The sequence below is a fragment of the Acinonyx jubatus genome, chromosome D3, assembly GCF_027475565.1.
Source record: "Acinonyx jubatus isolate Ajub_Pintada_27869175 chromosome D3, VMU_Ajub_asm_v1.0, whole genome shotgun sequence".
Classification (NCBI taxonomy): domain Eukaryota; kingdom Metazoa; phylum Chordata; class Mammalia; order Carnivora; family Felidae; genus Acinonyx; species Acinonyx jubatus.
This window is the reverse complement of record NC_069392.1, coordinates 174,031-196,052: the sequence shown is the minus strand read 5'-3', so window position 1 is coordinate 196,052 and position 22,022 is coordinate 174,031. Positions and strand designations below refer to the sequence as shown.

Sequence of the window (22,022 nt, the reverse complement as noted above, 5' to 3'; positions counted from 1 at the left end):
CAGAGCATGAACAGGGGAGGGTCAGAGAGAGGGAGACACAGAATCTGAAGCAGGCTCCAGGCTCTGAGCGGTCAGCACAGAGCCCGACGCGGGGCTTGAACTCACAGACTGTGAGATCATGACCTGAGCCGAAGTCGGAAGCTCAACCGACTGAGCCACCCAGGCGCCCCTCCATTGACTTTTTAATTCATTGGAGAGCAATCAGGAATATTTTCATTGAGCATCTAGTGGGTCCTAGAGAAAAAGACTAAGATTGCACTAACAGCAAGATTTCACTGTAAATGCGAGGGTATGCTGTAGCAAATCCCTAATTCCCCCTGTGTTCACCCATATCAGGGATGCTCCAGCCTCACTATACAGTTGACTGTTGAACACGTGGGGTTAGGGACACCAGCCACATGCAGTTGGAAATCCATGTATGAGCTTTTGATGAGGGAAACAAAGGCAAAAGAAATGTAGCATAAATTAAATCTCCTTACAGCTTGCAGCCCAATGACAGACAACCTGAAATACGCAGAGCGTCACCTTCCTCGAGGAACTCATGGCTGCCTTACTTCCTCAATGTTCTTGTTTTATCAAAGACTAAAAGTAACCTCATCTTAACAGCAGCTCGCCCCTCAAGGTCCCGAAAGCCTTGCTTCCAAATTCCGTAGAGTCTTATGCTATCCCTAACCCTCACTTAAAAGTATATAATCAGTCACTCCTCACAACCCCAGTGCAGCTTTCTGTCCATGGGTCCTGTCCTGTGCTTTAATAAAACCACCTTTTTGCACCAAAGACGTCTCAAAAATTCTTTCTTGGCTGTTTGCTCAAGAACCCCATCACTTCAACTTCCCCAAATCTTAACTACTAATAAGCTACTGTTGGCCAGAAGCCTTCCTGATGACATAGCTAATTAACATACATTTTATATGTTATATGTATTTTATATTGTATTCTTAGAAGTATTATTTAAAAATTTTTTTCAACGTTTTTTTAATTTATTTTATTTATTTTTGGGACAGAGAGAGACAGAGTGTGAACGGGGGAGGGGCAGAGAGAGAGGGAGACACAGAATCGGAAACAGGCTCCAGGCTCCGAGCCATCAGCCCAGAGCCTGACGCGGGGCTCGAACTCACGGACCGCGAGATCGTGACCTGGCTGAAGTCGGACGCTTAACCGACTGCGCCACCCAGGCGCCCCTTAGAAGTATTATTAAGAAAATCATATGGAAGAGAAAATATATTTAAGGTACTGTATTTGCTTTTTTAAAATCCAGGTATAAATGGACTTGTATAGTTATTTGTTTCTTTATTTGAGAGAGAGAGAGAGAAGAAAGAGAGCACACGTGAGTGGGGAAGGAGGATGGGGGAGAGAGAAAATCTTAAGCAGGCTTTATGCTCACCTTGGAGCCCATGCTGGGCTACATCCCACCACCCCGGAATCATGACCTGGGCCGAAATCAAGAGTTCGCTGCTCAACTGACCTAGCCACTCAGGTGCCTTTAGACCCTGTAATTTACCCCCTTTTGTTCAAAGGTCATCTGTACTTGGTCAGTCAGGACTGCTTCCTACAACCCTGTTGTTTTCTCTTCCCATTCCTTGAAAAGAGCCTTAAAAATAGAAATATAGACTCTTCTTTTTATAAAAAATAGAAAACGTGGTAAGTAAAAAGAAGGAAATTAAAACGCCTAATAAAAATAATGAAGTAGAATAGTAATTCTATGTCTACGTTCAAGCAGAGTTTAACAACGTGGCCTATATCATTCTATGCTTGTACCTTTCAAATCGGCTCATCTCACTCAAACTGTCTTGTAACACCCCTTTTTTATTGTACAATGTATCATGACAGGGTCAGGCCGATATACATTCTTCTGCAGCAGAATTACTAATAACCTTCCAGGAGCCCGTTCTCTTTCTGAAGTGTGATTTATTTAGCAAATCTTTCACCAGACACTTGGGTTGTTTCCAGATTTTCACTCGATCAAACGCTGAAATGTTTATGTTCCCGCCAAAGTCTTTTGCATAAGCTTTTAAGCTTTGTCTTCAGAGAATCTTAGATGACCCGCCCGGGGCCATCCTAGGTCGGAAGATCTCTGGGCTGAGGTCGGCCGGAGATCCGGGGTCGAAGGCGCAAGGGGCTGTCCCCGGTGGCCGCTCTAGGAGCCCGGCTACAGGAGTCCCCCACTGCGCCGCAGACCCCGCACCCTCCACAGGGACCTCTGTCTCGACCTCATCTCCTAGGGAGGGTCTGGATTTGAAAGGCGCCCGCCTCGAGCAGGGGTCAGGGAGGGGATGCGGGAGGGGAATGTCTGCCCCAAGAACTGCGCCCTCAGCTGGGCTTTGGCTCCGCCACGGGGTGCCTGGTGTGGGGGTCAGTCAAAGGTCACAGCTTTCTCCTGCTCCCGCCGCAGGGGCACGAGGGTCCTGGCGCCTTTCCCTACACCGCCGAGCAGGGCTCTCTCTACAGCCCACGACCCCCAAGACCCTGGTCCCGCTCCTTCCTGCGTCTGAGGACGCGCAGAGCCAGGCTTCACTGCCCCGGTGGTCCCCCAGAAAGTTCTGGTTCTTCCAGAACGCCCAAGGCCCCCACAACTTGTCGGCGCCCCCCTCCCCCAACCGAGAACCCGCACGAACTCAGGGGAGACCTCCCTCACGCAGGGGCGCAGGCCCAGAGGCCCGGGGTCGTCGGGCGGAGCCCTCGCGCGGATTGGCCGCGGCCTCGATACTTTGTCGCAGCCGCGCCTTCCGCGGACTTGTGGGCCGAGCACGTGCGCTGGAGCGGAAGTGGGGCGCGGGCGGCCGGGCGCGGTGAGTCCCGGCGGAGGGGCGGGCGGGCGGCCTGCCTGAGGGGGGCGGGTGCGCTGCGCCGGCCCTGCGGCGCCGAGAGTGGGGGCGCTGGGCAGCAATCGCGGCCTTTGCGGGGGAGCAGCACGCCCCGAAAGGTACGGGGTGGGGGTGCGGCCTCAGCCAGGCTTCGGGGAGGGTGCCCAGGTCTGGGCACCTGGCAGAGCCACAGCCCCCCGGGTCCCCTCCATCCCTGCCCGGGGCCGGGTCCCCTCAGTGTCCCCTGGAGGTACCCCCCAGGAAGACACTTTGTTCTTGAAGCCCGAGGTCCCGCCTGCAGGAGCCTGGCCCTTAGCCTCCTGTCCTCTCTTCCTAGAGCCGGTGCGGGGGGGGGGGGGGGGGGGGAGGGCGGGGGTTTGCGCCGGAAGATCCTGGGGTCCTGAGAGGAGCCCTCCCCTTACCGTCCCTGCCGAAGCCCCGGAGCCTCGGCTCCCTGGGGGGACACGGGATCTGAGGCCTACTGCCCTTCGCGATGGGGAGAAACACTGGGCTCCAAGGTAGGATCTGGTGAAGCCCAAAGCCGTGGCGTAGAGCTCTTCCTCCTAGTGGGCGGCCCCAGGCGCCAGGAGGACCCAAGAGGCAGTGCTGGGCCGAAAGAACTAGAAACTGCTGCTAGACCCTCCTTCAGGGAGCGCGCACACAGGCCTGTTGGCTGCAGTTCTGGGCACGCATGTCGTCACCACATTTGTGGAAAGCGGTTTGGTAGCATCTACAGAAAACACAGCTGCCACATAGCGCTCCCCTTTAACCTTGCTTACGTGAGTCTGTTCGGTAGAAGAGTAATCCTGAGCCCAAGGTGTTAGGGTTGTCATGCTGCCTAAGTGTCCAGGAGTGGAGAGATGTGGAAAGAAGCCTGGCCCCTACCGTCGTGGGCCACTTGACAGGACCGTTCATATGGACCAGGAGATTAATCACGAGCAATCTGTCTCTGTTGGTAAAACTGCTGTATGTATATGGAGATTTTTATAAAAAAGAAAATTCACAAAGCCTTCGGATCCAACTTGCCATAGCTTACCTGTGTGTGTGGGGGGGCGACGGGGGGGGAGGTTGCGGAGTAGATGGACTGGGCACAGGGAGGCCTTGCAGATGTTCGCTCCTTTGTGTATATGTTTAACGTGTGGGATTAGGACAATCTTTAAAACTTTGTGTTTTTCAAATATGTTGGCTTTTTTTTTTGTTTTCAAAATCAAAATAAAAAGCAGATGGTGCTAGTCCTGCCTCTGGAAGGTCCCATGGCTCCTCTTTGTAGAGTGCAAGCAGTGTCTGCCCAGCCCCTGGCCCGGGGTACCTCCTTACTGCTTCAAGAGGCCTTGGCATCCATTGCACAGATACCGGGGAACTCTAATGACCCCAACACACATGGTCCGTGCCCTGATTGAGGTCAGAAACGGAGGGGAAAAAAAACCCCACCATTACCTTGTGTGTATAAGAAAGTGGGGCAGGGGCACCTCGGGGGCTCAGTCGGTTCAGTGTCTGACTTCAGGTCATGATCCCGGGATTGTGGGATCCAGCCCTGTGTCGGGCTCTGTGCTGAGTGTGGAGCCTGCTTGGGATTCTCTCTCTCTGCCCCTTTCCCGTGCTCATACATGTGGTCTCTCTCCCTCCCTCTCTAAAATAAAATTCAAAAGAAAATGAAGAATGTGGGGGACAGAGAGGAGGAGATAGGAGAAGACCAGGGTGGGGCCTGTGGACGGGACACAGACAAAAGGTTCGCGGGCATGAGATGCGCCATCGCAGTGACAGTACCTAGTGCACAGCAAAGGACTAAAGAAAGGAAACTAGCCGGCATCTGACACCCCTCTCTGCCTTCCCCTGGGGAGCTCTCACAACCATGTTAAAAATGCCTGTGGCTGGAGGGGCCTCGCAGAGTTGAGGATTGAGGTGCAGCCGGCATGTGGCCATCATGATGACTGTTGTGTTGTTCGCAGAGGGGCCGACCCAACGTGGGATGCAGAGCTTCCTGAAGCTGCTGAGGGAGAGTGGGGGCGCTGGGCCACCCCTGGCGGAGCTGGTGACTCTTGCAGGCAGGCTGTGCCGAGACCTCCAGGATGACCCCGCCCAGGCGCAGCCCTTGGTCACAGCCGTGTTGGACAGTCAGCTCCGCCTGCACCTCTTGGACAATGCGGACGTGGCCTTCGTGTGTGCCCGGGTGCTGGCCCAGCAAGAGCAGCACCAGGCTGCCTGCCGGGTGCTGGAGGTAGGATGGATCGGTGAGGGGGGCACAGACAGGTTCAGTGGCCACCACCGTCCCGAACACAACGGAGATGTGGGGAGACTTCTTTATAAACGGAGCCAGGAGGGTCTACTCTGCCTCACAGATTCTAGCTACCTTGTGATCTGAGGCAACACTGTCCCTTTATGAGGTCCATTCTGAGTGGTGGCCCTGGCTCGGGGAGCGGGGCTCCCAGGTGGTGAGACGGTCAAACAGAGCCAGGCTTTCGATCCTTGAGCCACAGGTCTGCAGTCGAGAACGCAAACCGAAAGTATCGTTGTCACTCCTCTGGTGATACTTGGATGCTGACTCATTTGGCATTGATGTGACCTGACCTGCACCGAGGTGAAGCCATTTATGGTCTGTAGCCACTTAATGTGACCGTGGTGCATTCTGCTGCCTAAATACCGGTATGTTTGATTCTAACGTGCTGCCTGCCCCAGATGACACTGGGGTGGTGCATATTACGGAGCGTATGCCTGTGTTACTCCCTAAAATCTGAGACATTCTGAATTCCAAAGTACATCTGGCTCGAAGGGCTTCATGTAAGGGATTTGGAGGCATCCTTTTCCCTTTCACCCCCAGATACAGTTCATGCCTGGTTCATGCTGAGTTTACCTTGGAAATCCTCACTTCTTTCCAGTTCTTTCCGTTTCCACTCCTTCTGCCACAGGCTGTGTGGGGTCCTCCTGGTTGCTCCCCTAATGTCCCCTCCTGTCCCCTTGATTTGTTCCTGTAGCAGCCACAGGGAGTTTGAAAACTGCAGATGGGCCGTGGTCTGCATGAGTCTGCAGGCGGCTCAGGAGCCTGCCATCTGAGATTGCCTGCTTTTTAGTCTCTCTTTTGGACTCTCCCCCTGCTTCCTTCATGTAGCCATGCTGCTTCCTGCTGTCCCTACAACTCCTGAGATCTTTCTGTGTCTCAGGACCTTTGCATGTGTTCTCGCCTGTGCCAGAGGCCGGAGCCTGGCTCTTTGTGTGCCTGGTGTCTTTCTTCTTCTCTGGTTTCTGCTGTAGATGTCACGCTGTCTAAGCAGTGCCCACTTTATTCTCCAGTGGAGAATCTTGTTCACCCTATAGCTCCTTCCTCAGTTCCTAATTAGAAGAATTATTTGTTGGTATTCATTTTGTCTGCCTTCCCTTGCTGCACTGCAGGCCCCATAAGAGAGGGGCTGCCTTGGTTCTGCTTGTTAAAGGATCCACGGCACGGAACATAACACCTGTAAGTAAGAGGGGCTAAGTTTTCCCAAATCTGTCAAAATGGATCCGGTAAACAAACAAGGGAAAACACAGAGTTGTAATAATGTCTGTTAAGGCATTTCAATGATGAAATGTGTGAGTGACACCAGTAGTGAAAAACTCCCAATAGAGGGATTATAAACACAGTCTGGATGGTCCAGAAATGTCTCTGAGAAGGTGACGTATAGCTGAGACCTGAGAGAGAGGATGGGGACACCACACCAAGAAAGGATGTTTCCTGCCCAGGGCCACATCCTGCAGGTAGCAAGTTTCCCATATACATTCCCGGACGGCTGTGCCCTCGGCCAGTGAAAGTCACAGCCCAGAAAAATGGGCTTTTCTGATGCTGTGGAGAGAAAGCTAAATGATTGTCAGCACCTCCCTTGCCAAGATGGTCCTGAGGACATTGGAGTTAAATGCAAGAACCCCACACACTGACTACAGCAGCTGGGTTCTGGGGGAGGCCAGCCGCAGGTATCCTTGGCCATCTCCAGAGTCTGGTTATGTGATCAAGTCCCACTGGGTTAGTGAGCTGTCACGGGGCACGGACCAGGACTTCACCCCACTTGACTCAGAATGTACTCGCTGGGCACCGGAGGGGCCAGCTCTGCTGGGTGGGAGAGAAAGGTCTTTCATGCAAGATGTGGGTCAAGCCTTGGAATCCCCATGTGGTTCTAACTGTGGCTCTGCCTCTTGCGTGTTGTGTGGCCCCAGGCCAGTCATTTGTGTTCTCCTTGCTTCCTGCTCTTCATCTGTAAGCAGTGACTGAGAGCTGTGTTCACCTCATGTGTTGTGTGGGAGGGTTGAAGGGCTGAAATGACCTGAATGGCTGGCTGGGCCACCAGGGACAGAGCCTGCTGGTGATTGGAGTGCTGGGTTCATGCCCTCGTTGCTTGGCACATCAACAGGCAGCTCTTCTCAGGGATCAGGTCGGGTCAGATGGCAGTGCTCCAGGCAGGGCGAGGGCAGCCAGGTCTCAGCAGGCTTTTCTCGGCAGGGTTGCCGTGTGCCCGGAGGCAGCCAGGAGCTGGTCCAGCTCTGGAACGACATTCACTACCATCTGGTCATGAAGCGGCTGGGCGTGGCTGTGCTGACCCCAGTGCAGAAGTTCCGCTGCAGAAAGAGGTATACTGCTGGTCTGTCTTTGTGCTTATTCCCTAGGACTCCCGAGGGCTGTGCCTTCTAAAACCACAGGGGGGCCGAGGTGAAATAGAGGCGGGGAGATAAATGCAGAAGTCAGAAGAAGCCGTAGTAGTCAAAAGATCATAGGCTCTACGTCAGCCATTGTGCCCCACACTGAGCCACACTCTCCACCTACCTGCGCAGCTGGGGGAGGGGTGCATTCCCATTTATGCTTGCAGGGTAAGGAGAGGGAGCCTTTTCCAGGACCCAGGCAGAGAGTTCTAGTTGCGGCAGGAGACGCTGCCTTCTGGTGAGGGCTCTGCAGAGAAGGGGGCAGCAGGTGGGCACCCTGACCTTACTCTCTTCCTCTCCTCTTCTTCTCCCTTGGGTAATTTCCAGCACCTGTGTCTTAGGTCATCTGATTCTCGCAGACAGGCTCTGCAGGTGCCGTGGTCTGGATCTCAGTGCCATCCCTTAGGGCTGCAGGACATTTTAAGGAGAATAAAGAGGAGAGAGATGCAAGCATTAGAGGAGATACGTGTGGTGCTTAGAAGATTGCCTGGCACGTGAGAGATGCTGGGCCCATCCTCAGCACCAAGTAAACATTACAAGTGCTAATTATTATTATTATTACTGTCATCACCATTCACAGATGAGGAAACTGAGGCACAGAAAGGTCAGCAACTTGCCCAGGGTTACACATGAGAGAGATGCAAAGCTAGGCTTCCAGGAGAGACACTGAGGCTGCACAGCCTTTGTCCTTCATCTTGCGTGTTCCTCTCTGACCAGGAGGAGCTGCAGATCTCGCTCTGAGCTCCTGCCAGCCCAAGTGACAGGGGGTTCCTGTCCCACAGGGCCTGGTTACTGGCCTGGTTACTGGAAGAAGAGATGGATTCCTTCTGGATCAGAGAGAATTATTTTCCCAGTGCCCACAAAAGAGTGAGATATACCCTCAAAACCCAGCAGTTAATCAGCCTTGGGGTCTTCAGGAAAGCAGTCATGTCCCTCCATATAGGTGCTAATGGCCTGCCAGAGTCCAGTGCAAGGAAGAAAATGATTTGGGGATCAGTATGCAGTATTTGGAAGGGGCCCCTGATTGCAGGATGCTATTGGAGGTGCTGGGGGTAATGCTTGGGCCCTACTCTCCTGGGCTGACATTGGGTATGGACAATGGGTGGTAGATGAGGAAACACTGTGGATTCCATAATCAGAGTGGGGAGTACTAGACAGAGAATGTGCTTAGTAGAGGACTATCCTGCCTTTGTTCTTTGCTGTGGGTTGGAAGTTGCAGGCAGGCTCACCTAAGCCTTGGCTTGGAGGCCTGAGCTGTGGGACAGCAATCCCTAGATGTGTAAGGAGGGGATGATATTGGGGTTACAGCCATCATGGTTGGTACACTGCCTAAGTGTGGCAGGGTCTCCTAAAGGTGGTTAGTACAGGAGCAGGGGCAAGAGGTTCTTGGGAATCTTTGGGAGTGATTGTAGAAAGGGTTGTGTCAGGGCAGATTTCGGAGGATTTGCTGACGAGTGAGATGTGTTGGAGGAGGTAAAGAGAATAAAGCTGGACTCCAGGGCTCTTGGTCTGATTGACTGGAACATGATGGTTTCTCACTGAGATGCACAGAACTGGGGGAAGATCCGAGAGCAAAGGATCGAGCTCCATTTGGGATGTGGTATGTGTGGGATGCATTTTTGACATCCATGGTGATTTGTTCATTTGGTGTTTGGGTACCTTGGGTGTTCCTCACAGGTAGTATTTGTTTATATATCACTTTTTCCTTTTGGAAAAACTCGTGTATATATACCGTAAAGAGTAGCATAGCCCACCTCAATATCTTCATCATCCACTTTCAGTAGTTACCAGCCATTGGTCAGCTGTGGCATCTCAGTGAGCGGTAGTGGAAACCCTGGTGACACCCCTCTGAGGTTGTGCCGTGAAATGTGGGCCCCTCCCTTCTTCAGGGGATGGACGCTTGGGACTCTGCAGCTTAGAGAGGAGAGCAGCCAGTGAGATGAGAGGATGTCTGGGGGTGCAGTGTTTGAGAGCACACGAGGTGCATCCAGGAGAAGGGGTGTCTGTAACCACCACTTCACTGTCTTTATCCAGAAACCCACCACCCCTCTCCCTCTGCCCTGATGGCCTGAAGAGCCGAAACTTTCCCAGAGAGGTTCGCCGGAAGCTGCACGACTTTGCCTCGAGCGTGAGCACCAACCCCAGCAAGGCCGAGCGGGTAAGAACCCAGGAGATCGAGGCTCGACAGCCCCCCGTTTAGCCTACCCGCCCCCCCCCCCCCCCCGACCTTAGGTGACGCCACCACCCTTAGATGACTCACACCTTTACAACCTCCCCTCCTCCGGACCTCCCCAGTGGCCCGGCTGCCAGGATGCTGGGGGCTTCCGCCTCTCTCAGAACTTTCCTGGAGACGGGAGCTCATTGGCTGGCAGCTCGTGACCATCCAACCTGCACTCGTGGAGGGTCTAGTTTTCAAACGTGGGGTCATCATATCCCCACTGCTGTCGTGGAGCTTCCAGCCTGAGGGAGGCAGGTATTTGCGGAGCTCAGGGCCAGCAGGGCGCCATCCTCAACGTAGCCCCGGGAACCTGGAGGGACGGAGTGGAGTGGGGTGAGGTTGCTAGGGGTAAAGAGGCTAGATACGACCAGTGGGAGTTTCCCGGTGCTCCAAAATCCCGGCCTGTTCTCTCCGCCCACTTCTCTGCTCTGTCCAATCGGCAGGGCGCTTCCGTGTTAGCTCCACCTGCTTTCTCCCCTCCCCTTCTAGAGCTTGTCCAATCAAAAGGGCACTCCTGGTGCTTGCTCCACCCACCATGTTACCTGTCCAATCAGTAGTGCTCTCCCAGTGATCACCGCGCCGGCCGCGTAGACTGGGTTCTCCCGAGCGCCGAGCGGTGGCCGCAAGAAGAGTTGCTCTGCGGGGTCCTGGGTCACAGGCGTTGGTCACGGGCCGTCGCTGCCCCCTGCTTCGGAAGGCTCCGGCCCGGCAGGCCTTGTCCAAGCCCTCCGCGTTTCTGGGTTATCGTTGGCGGGGCCGCCGTTGCGGCGCCAGCGGCGAACGAGGCCGGGCTGCCGGACGTGCTGGCGGCGCAGATGGCCTGGCTCGGGCCTCCTGCTCTGAGGCGGCTCAGCTTCTCTGCTGCCGCTCTCCGAGAGTGAGGCCGGGCTCCCGCTCGCCGCCTCGGTGAAAGCGTTGTCGGGTCGCCCTTGTGCACGCCGCTGCTCCGGGGACGGTGGAGGGCCTAGAGGTTGTGCTGTTTTGGGGCAGGAGAACCTGGCCTTGGAGACGAGCCTGACCGTAGAGCAAGTGTACAACTGGTTTGCCAATTACCGGCGGCGCCAGAGGGCCCTTCTCCAGCGCCTGGAGCCAGCGCCGGAGGACACAGTAGAGGACCCCAGTGTGAGGGAGAGGGGTCCGGACCGCCCCCAGCCCTCAGACCACCCCCACCTTGGCTCTGGGTGTGTGGACAGGCCTCAGTGGCCAGGTGAGTGGTTCCAGGGCTCCCCCCTTCCTCGTGGTTGGGGGCACCCTTTGTTTAGGGCTAAGCCTAGTTAGGTTCACTCTGGTTATAGGGACAGCACCTTCACTCCCAGTCTGCACTTTGAGGACGTCACCTTGTGGTTAGTGAGATCCCTGAGGGTGAGGGTCAGGATGCCCCTAAGTGGGGCCTGCCACAGGTGTTTTGCATTTAGAGATTATGGTGTGTCCAGGGCCAGGAGTCGAGAAGACTTGGGAAGTGAGCCAGCCACCATGATGTAGGGGTTCATGGGTTTGTAATTATGGATTGGTTTCAGACAAAAGACATTTAAGGGACAAAGGATACTGTATTGAGTCAGTGGTTGACCGCTTTTTTTCAGCCAGTAGGGCTGCTCTTAACCTGCTGGGAAGGAGGCTGGGACTGGGAGCATCAGCAAGTCTCCTTCCTGTCTGATTGGCTTTCAGCAGGACAGGAGGAAAATGGGCCTGCACAATCCAGAGAGACCGCCCAAGGGCCATGGGAGTCGCTGGCCCTGGCCCCGGACTTTTCTGGAGATGAGACTATGCCAAAGCCATTGCCTCCCAGGTACTGCCATCCCATGGGACCATGGGACCATCACCCTGTCGAGTTTCCCCATCCTGGGTGGGTGACCAGGCCTGGAGCAGGCATGTGAATCCTGGGGCCAGCAGTGGGACCAGGTCAGTGACTGCAGATTCTGCCATTCTGGTATGGGAGAGCCACTGGTAAGGAAGCCATGCATGTCAGGGACCCCACACTTGCGCCCTGGAGCCAGGCTCCAGCCTGACTTCATGTATGTATTGGAGAATGAGGAAAACGGATTTGGAAAGAAAAACATGCAGACTTATTCCTAAAGGTGAACCCTAGCTCTTGTTTCATTTTATTTCTAGTATTTTTGTACTGTTTGCATTTCATTGAGTCAGTAACAGCTAACATTTCTTGAGTTCCTCCTGCGTACTAGGCACTGTCCAAGCACTCTCCCTCACCTGGGACGAGGCGTGAACCTGATGTAAGCATAAGGAAAGTGCCAGCCATCAGCAGGACTAGGTCTGAGCGAGGGGCCAGGTCCCATCTTGTGTAACCATCAAGATATGGACACTTTCCATTTCCCACGTGACATCAGCATCTCTCATGACACTGTCTGTGCCTGGCCCTTCACATGCAGGCTGGCACTGCCCAGGTGTGTGAACTTAGGCAGGTTCCTGTGACCTCTCAGTGCCGTGCTTTTCTCATCTGCGAAATGGAGAGGGCATGCCTTGCAGGTTATTGCAGAGATTATGGGGTGGGTTGCGGGGAGTGGTAACATAAACCCAGGAGTACCATCTTAGACATAGTGAGTGTTTGTGCCGCATGGAGTCTGATTGTTATTGACTGCTGCCCGGTAATTCCTGTAAGGTCAACCATCATTATCCACTCAACTGTTAGGTTCTTCCTAATCATATCTTGCTTTCATCGTTGTGGAATAGTGCTTTATTGAAGTTCCTTTTGAAGAAACTGCTAATGTATCTTAGGTTTCCAGTAATGTTTGTTTGTTTGTTTGTTTTTTAGAGAGAGCATGGGCAGGGAGAGGGATGGGGGAAGGAGGAGAATGAGTCAGTGAGTGACAGAGAGAGAGAGAGAGAGGGAGGCGGGGAGAGAGATCGAGTGTGGGGGAGGGGCAGAGAGAGAGAGGGAGACAGAGGATCCCAAGCAGGAAGCAGGCTCCTCGCTGACAGTTTAGATGCAGGGTTCGATGAACCACGAAATCGTGACCTGAGCTGAAGTCAGATGTTTAACTGACTGAGCCACCCAGGTGTCAAGAGACATTGAGAATCCCAAGCAGGCTCCACGCTCAGCACGGAGCCCAACGCCGGACTGGATCCCATGACCCTGGGATCCTGACCTGAGCTGAAATATAGGGTCGGACAACCAAAGGACTGATCCACCCAGGTGCTGCAGTCATAGTATTTTTTAAATGTTCTAGAACCCTAGCAGCTACATGTAGAACAGTGAAGGCAGTGTAATTAGGGACGTGGTGGGCCTCACAGCCATCAGTGGCTGGGTCGAGTCGGGAACCTGGATTCCCAAACTGGGCTGGAGTCTCCTCCTGGGAGTCTCTGCCCTCCAAGGGATGGTGTTTGCTGTCTTCCCCAGGTCTCTGCAGGGTGGTGAGATGTACCAGGAGGGGCCTGGCCACGATCCTGTCACTCTCCCTGCCATCTGCCCAGGCCCTGGCGTCTGTCCTCTGGCTGCTGGCAGTGACATGCTAGACCCTTCTCTGGCTGCCCCTGAGTCATGGCTGATGTCTCTTGCACTGGCGTCCTCCAGGGAAGTTTCCTTCCAGACCGGGCATCTGGTTCACGGGCCTGGGTTGGACTTCATGATGCGCCCTGCAGATGCAGCTGTGGCTGTGTCCGTTACTGCTCTGGGTGAGCCCAGCTCCACAGGTGGGTCCATTCCAGGCCACACTCTTCTGCACAAGATGCCACAAGTACTTGGGTCTCATTTGAGGGGTTGTGGGAAGGGCCAATACTCTCCTACTTTTCTAGTTTGCAAAATAAAATGTGCATATGACTAATAGTAAGACAGTGAGGAAAGAGTTAAACTAATTAGACATCTGCCACCCTGCATTCCCCATTCTAGTCCACCTAACTTACCTGTCAACGCTTGCTGCAACAGCAGATGGTCGAGCTTATTGGACCTCCTACAGCATCTCATGATTGAAATATCACTTCTTTAGTTTCTTCTTAGTTGTTATCTAAAGAGTATGTATTTACATATTGTTTAGTCTACCAAATACAAAAGCATCTTGTGACATCTCACCTTGTAAGGAAGATATTGGCACCATCAATTTGCCTGTCACCTAAATTTCTTAGTCTTCTATGGGTACATCCATATTTCCTGGAGTTTGTAATTCCCTTTCTTTTTTCTTACATTACCTGTTTTTATCACATTCTTAACTTCTTCCAGCTTTCCGAGTGTCTCCTCTGAAGACTTATGGCTGGAGCCCTCCTTCCTGTTTCCATCCCAGTGATGTTTCCCTAGACCTGGTGTGGGGTCACCATCCCGAGTGCTCCTCTCATTGTCTCCTTGGGTTTGCATCGGTGTTTCCTGAATTGCAGGTCTTGTTCTTTCTTCCTTGACTTCTTTGTTATGTTTGAGAACATCTTCAATTAATTGGGCAAGAAAGGGTACTTGCAAGATAAATTTTCTGAGTCCTTACATGTTGTGAAATTGTCTTTAATCTGCCTTCACATTTGATTAACAGTTTGTCAGGGAAGGAGTTTTGAGTTTAAATATTCCTCCTCCCTTAGATATTTACAGATATATTTATATCATTGTTTTTAGCATCTGATGTTGGTGATTTCATTTTATTTTCTTCTTTGCAACGTATCGTTCCTTTCTTGGAGTTTTGTTTTTTAAGTCTGGGTGTTCTGAAATTTCACAATGATGGTCTTAGGTGTGAGTCTTTTTAATTCACTTATCTGTTAAGCCTTTCAATTTAGAGAAGATAATGTCTTCTTTAAGGTTTGGCTATTTTTTGGACAATGTTCTTTGATAATTTATCCCCTCCACATTCTCAGTTCTCTTTAGAGCACAAATCTTATTCTGATGTTGGAAATCCTGGACCAGTCTCCCAAATGTTTACCTTTTTTCTTGCATTTCTTTTCTTTTTCATCGTATGTGCTTTGGAGGTGTTAAACTCTGTCTTTCAGTATTCCATTTTGACAGGTAGGCGTTAAGAGAATTCCAGGCTCTTTTTTTTATTTGAATTTTCCCTTCTTCGTGCATTCTATTACTTTTTATAGATGCAGTGTCTTTGATTTTTCTGAGTATTCTCAATAGAAGTTTCAAAAATATGTTTTGTTGTCTGAAGGCAGGAATATTGGGGCTGTGGATTCTGGCCCTTCCTTGGATAGGGAAGGAGGAAGGGTCAGAAAGAGGAAAGGCCCTGGAGACTCATTGCTCTGTAGGCAGCTTTTCAGTTTGATCATATCGGTCCCTCATTTCTTGCTGTCCATGTTTTTTTTCCACTGTCAGAGACCTACGTTTGCCTGTCCAAATTTACCAACAAGGCTGGAGTGGGGCAGTCACTGGCCAACTTCACACTGGGACGAGGGGAGCTGGTCTTCACACCAGGTCCAGCACATGTGAGGGGTGATGTTCTCTAGGAACTGGTGAGCCTCCCTGCTGACTGCCTGAGCACCAGGATGTTACCCTGCTCTCCCTTACTGCTCCCTCCCTTCCAACCTCCTTAGGGTTCTCAGGACCTGACCTATACCCCACCTTCCTTTCGGATGCCCTACCAACAGGATGTACTTGTGCCCTGGGTCTGCAGACTGTGGACATCTCCCTTCCACTAATTATCCCTCCCCTGATTCTCCCTTTGTTCTGGGCTTTTAGCTTATTACTTGTTTTTCTCTTGGAGGAAGAAGATCTAACCCAGTGATCTTTTATGTTTGAATCAGAAATGCTCAAATCAGCACTTAAACTGTATTTAATGTATCTCAGAGTACTTTTAAAGTTCCACAGAAAAGAGGAAACAGTGGAAAGTGGAGGTAAAATCATACATACACCAAATTGTCAGGAAAGTTCCTTTGGTTTGAGATTGTCTGGGCAGCTAGCTGGCTGGCAGGTTGGGTCGTCACTCTGGCAGACAAGACAAAGGACTGTGAGCCCCGCCTGGCTGGCCTGTTGTTCTGAGTCGGGGATCAGGGATTCCATTGCTAGGTTTACCACCTGGTAGACTCAGGGAAGACACGCACCTTCCTCCTTCCTTTCCTTTGCTCCAGAATGTTTGTTGACCCAGAATTGATCAGATTCACCATGGCTTATCTTGAATGATACATGGAGATACTCTCTTCAATGTAGCGAGAAGGAGCCAGGTAAGGTCGTGACACCTTGCACCTCATTGAAATCATGGTGAAACCTCAGGTAAAAGGTGAAAATGAAAAAAGCTAAGGGCTGGTGGCTCAGCCTTTGATGGACCAGCACGAGATAAACTGAGAAGTGGACTGCCCATTCCCTGTCCTCATGCAGCAGGGGTGTGTGGGGGGCAGATTTGGATGCTGAATCTTTGGCATTGGGGGCTGGCACGAAGTCTGGGTTAATTAAGCAGAACTTGAAGTCTGCAAAATTGGGCTTTGTCTTTGTTTCTGAAGCCTAAAAAGGCCATTGAGATCAACAGTCGTGACTGTTCCTTCCTCAGCAAGGGAGGCTGAGGCTTGAGGCCTGCCAGGTTGGATGCTGCTTCTCTCCATGGAGGTCTTGATTGTGCTGCTTGTGGGCTGTGTTCTCTTCTTCCAGCACTGGGTTGTGGAATTTGTTTCTGTGTAGGATTCGCTGACCCACCTGTTGGCAATCCGCAGAGCATGTACCTGGAGGAAGGTCCGGGCACTGGCGGTGGTCAAGAACAACAGGCTGGCGGCTTCCAGGTGACACAGCCCCCGCCACAGCCTCCTGAATTCATCCTGACCCAGAGGTGAGGCACGCAGAGCCATGGGGCTCAAGCAACATTTTCTCCGGCCGTGGGTAAGGTATTGTCTGGTTTACATACAGACTTGTGACCTCAGATGTGCAGATTGAGCCCTTTCCTTATGGGTTTCTGGAAGAAAAACAACATTCTTCCCACCCTGCATCTACCAGAAGAAGAGGGTAGTTTTTCTCTGAGACAAAAGAACACCTAGAAATAGCAGAGCAGATATGAGGTCTGTGTTGTGGACAGTGCTTACGGTTTGTGTCTTCTCCAAGATCACCCTGGCCCCAGGAGCCTCTTTTTGGGCATTTTCTTTTCCCTAGACAGAGGTTGTCTGAGTTTTTGAGCAGCATCAAGGTGGATTTTATATTCCAAACCGTAGTTTCAGAGGTGCTTGGGAGAGCCATGAACAGCCTAGGTGCTGTGGATTTTGGCCGTGGGGCCAGGACAACAGTCCAGGAGAATCTAGCGGTAGAGAAGAGGGATGGACGAGTGTGAGACGTTGGGGGTCCTTTGGTGGATCTATGATAGGGGTCACCAGGATCAGGTCCCCAGGGTTCACAGTCTCCCCAGTCTGGGAGCCGAAAGCCAGGTGCCCAGTACGGGCAGAACTACAGTGCCATGTGTGAGAAAGAAGGGGAGCAGTTCTTTAAGTCACTAATTTTCATGCTGAAACAGCAGATGGTGAGAAAATGCAGACTATGCAGATGGACTCACTTTTTCACTCTTGACCAGGAACCGTGATGGAGAAAATGCCCCCACTGGGTACCTTTGTGGTTTGCTTGGTCTCCCCACTGGCTGTATCAGCCTTGGACTCCCAAGGCCCAGCCCATCATTGCTCTGATCTGATGACTTTGATTCCTTCTTTAAAAGCAAATTCACTGGGGCGTAAGTGGCATTCATTAAAGCAACATGTTTAGATGGTACAGATGGTCGTTTTCTGAGTGCGACTTACGTCTCCACCACGAAGCTATAACTGCTGAGTCGTACAGAGCACTCCCACCTGCTTCTAACCCTGACACCCCCAGGACCATGGATCTGCTTTCTTTATCTGCATTTTCTAGAATTCCATGTAAACGACATCTAAAATTTTAAATTTGGGTGGGGCGAGGGGTCTGGCGCCTTTCACTCGGCCTGAGTACTTTGAGATTTTCCCCCTGTTGCTGTGTGCATCAGCAATCCATTCCCCTTTATTTGTGAGTTCTGGTCCTTGATGTGGCTGGACCATGGTTTTTTGATCCATCACCGGTTTGTAGTCATTGCTGAGTCCCTGGGTTGGGTTGCTTTGAGCATTCCTGGACATACGTGTTTGCCTTCACGTCTCTGGGGTGTGTACACAGAATGGCTGTGTAGGTGTGCGTCTGCCAGTTTAGGGAACTACCAGACTGTTGTCCCGAGTGGCTGCACCCGTTATCTTCCCTGCTCTCCCAGCCTGGTCCTAATGGCCTCTTGTCTCCTTCACACCCCAGGCCTGCCCCTTCTTGACCCTTCCTTCGGGTTTCCACTTGCCGGCCCTTCTCTGTGAGCCTGCCCTGAAGTGCTCTCTGGCTCACCCAAGCCCCCTACTTGAGGTGTCACACAAGCCTCTGTGGCACCTGCACACCGGAGGGCCCTATGAGAGGACAGTGTTCCTGAAGAGCATCCAGCACCTGGAAGGGCTGCTTATGTGCAGAGAGCGGTCAGGGCATGTAGTGACCTGGCGCCCCATTGATTCAGAGCTTGTCCTGACATCGTCTCTTTTCCAGCCCCCTGGAGTTGGCTCCGGACCCCTCTTTCTCCAGCCCTGTGTCTGCTCTGGACCTGAGCCAGCCCTTGCCCTCCAGCCAGGTGAGACCCTACTACCAGGTACCATGGGTTTCCCTTTGAATTCTTGGATTCTCAGGTCATGCCTTTGGAGTGAATAAAGCAGACAAATGGAACGAGGGGTGGGGATGCCTCAAGGCTGGAGTCAATTGAATGGGAGCTGGGTGCCATGGGCTAGTGTTTCCCACAGTCCAGAGAGGGTGGGTCCCAGGGTAGGGGTGCCTGGGTGGGAAGGTGGAGCCAGGCAGAAGGTGCTTCTGTGTGTAACGCTGTGTTGGCTTTCCAGGTGCAGTGGCCCGATGGCCAGGCCTCTAGTGATGCCTTCTGGGGAGCCCGGATGCTCCTTGAGCTTTCAGGGGGCAGCCTGGGTTGAGAGAGATATCCTTTGGGGTATCCAGCCAGTGCCCTGGGGAGCAGATGTGGACATCCAGCCATTCAACACACATTACAGAGCTTTATTCCGACTGAAAAAAGGACCCCAGAGTTCCTTAGGGGGTTCCAGTGAGAAGCATTGGGGGCAAGTTAGCCCCCTGCCATGTTTCATAGTTTGGTTGGCTGGCAACTCACTGTATTGGAGGAAGCAAAGCACTCGAGAATTCTCTTGAGCCCAGAAGTTAGAGGGGTCTGTTTCACTCAGGCAGCGAGAAATTGTGACCTCAAGCTCCTGGGCAGGTTCTGGGCAGGGAAGGCCTTTCCAGAGCAAGAGGGGAATGTTTTGCTGTAATGACGAGGCCACACTTTACCCAGTTAAGTTGGTTAGTGGGGCATGGGCAGTGTTCTGACATATCTATATCTTGGGGGGGCTTCTTCAGAGGGTTATGTGGTTGGGATGGCTCAGGCAAGATGTGATGGTACATTTCCCCCTGAGGTTGTAAATCATTTTGTTTGTAAAACAAATGTTCTGTTCTATTAAATTACAGTTTAATGTTCTGAACTCCCCCTTTTACTCTTTTCAAAAAATTTTTTTAATGTTTTTTTATTTTTGAGACAGAGCATGAGTGGGGGAGGGGCAGGCAGACACACACACACACACACACACACACACACACACACACACACACACACAAAATCCCAAGCAGGCTCCAGGCTCGGAGCTGTCAGCGCAGAGCCCGACATGGGGCTCGAACTCATCAACCGTGAGATCACAACCAGAGCCTAGTAGGACGCTCAACCAACTGAGCCACCCAGGCGCACCCCCCTGCCCCTTTTACTCTCTTAACTACATCTTGGACACCTGTTCCTTTCAGTCCCTGATGGGCACTTCATGGCATGAGTGGGCATTGATTGATGAATTAGTACCCTGTTGATCTGATTGTTTCTAATGTCTCTGTTTTATAAACAGTGTCACAGTGTCCCTTTGCCCTTTACGTGTTTTTTGTTGGAGGAAGGAATTTCCCCGGTGCTACAAGCTGCCATGTTCAAGCACACTGGGCCCAGGGGGGCCGACTGTGATGTGACTCTTGATTCATGTGACCCTCCTTTGCAGGGGTGACGTTGATACTCATAACTGTCACCTCCAGGGATAGGTCCTTGGTCCTTGCCTCTCCCATTGTGTCAGTTGACAGATATGTGCTGAGCAGTTTGTGTGATACAGCAGGGAGCAGAGTCTATTTCTTGCTGTCAGGCACCTCACAGGATAGACAAATAAGGAGCAATCGTGGGTAGTTGCATATCCCAGGATATGTGATGCATTAATGATGAGACACCCAGGGCTTCCCAAAGGGAGGCACCTGAGCTGAGACCACCTATGCTCCCTGCCCTCACCTTGACTCTGCAGACCTTCATTGCCAACACAGCACGTACCGAATGGCAGCAGCAGCAGCAGCAGTAATGTTTCCACTCGGGGACATTCACTCGCATTCGCATTTGGTGTTCCCAGAACCAGCTGTCAAAGATTTTCAGTTGTCAAAGATTTCTTTATTATGCAAGTCACAAACTTGTAAAAAGTTGCAAATGGAACACAAACGTTTCTGATGCCTGTCATTGCTCTACTTCTGTGTCGCCTTTACATACAGAATTCTACATTCCCATAAGGCAATCATCAAAAAGGAGATCAATACTGATACATTACCAGCTTTTTCCAGACCCCATTAAAGTTCACTCAGTCGTCCCACTAACGCCCCAAATTACAAAAGAGCCATCACATAGCACATGCTGCGTGTACTCAGTGCATCTTTTCCTGGCCTGCAACAGCCCCTGTTCCTCCCTTGACTTTTATGACTGACAGCTACTCTAGCACGTCACCCCAAACGGCCAGGTCTGATGTTTCCCTGTAATTCAGGGAAGGACTTTTTGGAAGGAATATCCCAGAAGTGACAGCAGGTACTTCTGTCTTACAGGTGGCACATGATTTTGATGGTTCCATCATTGTTGGTGCTCATTTTGATCACTCGATTAGGGTGTTTTCTGCCAGGCTTCTCCACTACAAAGTTACTGTTTTTGTATATTTTGGGGGGTGGTGCTTTGAAACTATGTAAACATGCTGTTTCTCATCAAGCTTTCTGTTGACTCCTGAATTTCTCTAATGGGTGTAAATTCTAAGAATTCATGAACACATTACCAGCTTCCCTCATTGACACAGTGCATGCTCATGAAGATTTACTCTTCAGCCTTCTCATGTGCCAGTCACCCAAGTAGTGATTTGTTTTAATCACTGAGATACAACTCATTGTGCATTACCTGCCACCTTAGGAAGTGCCCTGTTCAAATTCATCCTGCCCTCAGTCATTCAAAGTCTGCACAAAGTGTCAACACAGTTGATAAACACACTGTAGTGTGAGGGTTAGAGGGTTAGGGACTAACCCTGGGCTGCTGTGAGAGGTACTACCCTTTGGCCTTCCTGGGAAACATGCAGAGCTCTGGACCCATACCAGCCTTGGCCTTATCTGAGATGCAAGGCGGTAACTATGTGAGGTGGTCACAGTCCGAGGCAAGACCCTTCTCAAAGGGCTGTGCGATGACCTCCCAGGTATCTTCCTTCTTCCTACCCTTTATAGATAACTGGGCTCAATACTGAAAGTTCAGAGCACTACTGACTCAGCCAGCTGGAGCATGTCCATTTTGTGGGCAATGGACTATAGTCTCTGGAGCTGACCCTTGACAGACTCCAGCTCCTTTGGAGGGCCACCTGTGCAGTGGTCAGGTGGCTCATGTGGATGGAAGCTGCTCGGCACCTGTGGGAGGGGCTTCTGCTGAGCATTCCACCACTCAGCCCCGACTCCGAGGCCCACCACTCCCCTCCCTGCTTTGTGTGCTGATCCCAGGCCCTCTGCGGTGGGGGGTGGGAGGGCACAGTCATTTCTGCCCTCACCCCGTTTATGGGCCAGCCCGGACCCAGTAGACATAGGTGAGGTACTGTGACCAGGCTGAGGGGCCTCTTTCTGTGCCTTGCTGAGGCACTACCCCTAGTGAGATTAAAAGGGATATAGTGGCTATTCCAAATGGCCGATGGCTGAGAGGGGCCCAGAGGAGGTGTAAGAGGATGTGATCTGGCCATTCCTGGGCTTTCTGGGCTCCACTGACCAGCTCCAGGGAGGCCAACTCCCTTGCCTCTCCTTTTCTTTATAGTCCCATGGGCCCCATGAGGTTGAAAGCTATGGTCAGAGTTCCCAGTCAGGGCTAGCAGTGGCCTTGGTCTGTGAAGGCCCCTGCCTTAACCCCCACCCCCTATGGTCTGGAGACTGCTGGATAGAGCAGAGGGTGCCTGCATTGGTCTCTTGGGTCTCCTGTAACAAAGCTGCACAAACTAGGTGACCTAGAGTACCAGATCTGTTACCTCACGGATCTAGAGGCTGGAAGAGTGAGATTAATGTCATGGTCATGAAATCTCGAGGGGAGCTTTCTCCAGGTTCTGGTTTG

At 52.0% G+C, this 22,022-nt stretch overlaps 1 protein-coding gene across 10 annotated transcripts; it reads left to right on the top strand.

Annotated features, from left to right (window-relative positions):
* Nucleotides 1-4,454: 4,454 nt before the first annotated feature.
* Nucleotides 4,455-19,093, top strand: ANHX (anomalous homeobox). 10 transcript variants are annotated; one of them, XM_053205902.1, is made up of 9 exons: nt 4,455-5,022; nt 7,273-7,400; nt 9,504-9,627; nt 10,678-10,894; nt 11,353-11,473; nt 13,040-13,332; nt 13,856-14,007; nt 14,927-15,063; nt 16,255-16,361. In XM_053205902.1, the coding sequence occupies exons 1-8, from the start codon at nt 4,729-4,731 to the stop codon at nt 15,038-15,040; spliced, it is 1,443 nt and encodes a 480-aa protein (XP_053061877.1). In that variant the 5' UTR covers nt 4,455-4,728; the 3' UTR covers nt 15,041-15,063; nt 16,255-16,361. The 10 variants fall into 10 exon arrangements, 8 of the variants coding, with proteins under 8 accessions (XP_053061877.1, XP_053061876.1, XP_026907892.2 ...); XM_053205901.1 differs by having other exon boundaries at nt 16,223-16,355; XR_003417795.2 differs by lacking the exons at nt 13,856-14,007; nt 14,927-15,063 and adding exons at nt 18,107-18,188; nt 18,451-18,507 and having other exon boundaries at nt 4,465-5,022; nt 16,255-16,367.
* The last annotated feature ends 2,929 nt before the right edge of the window (nt 19,094-22,022 follow it).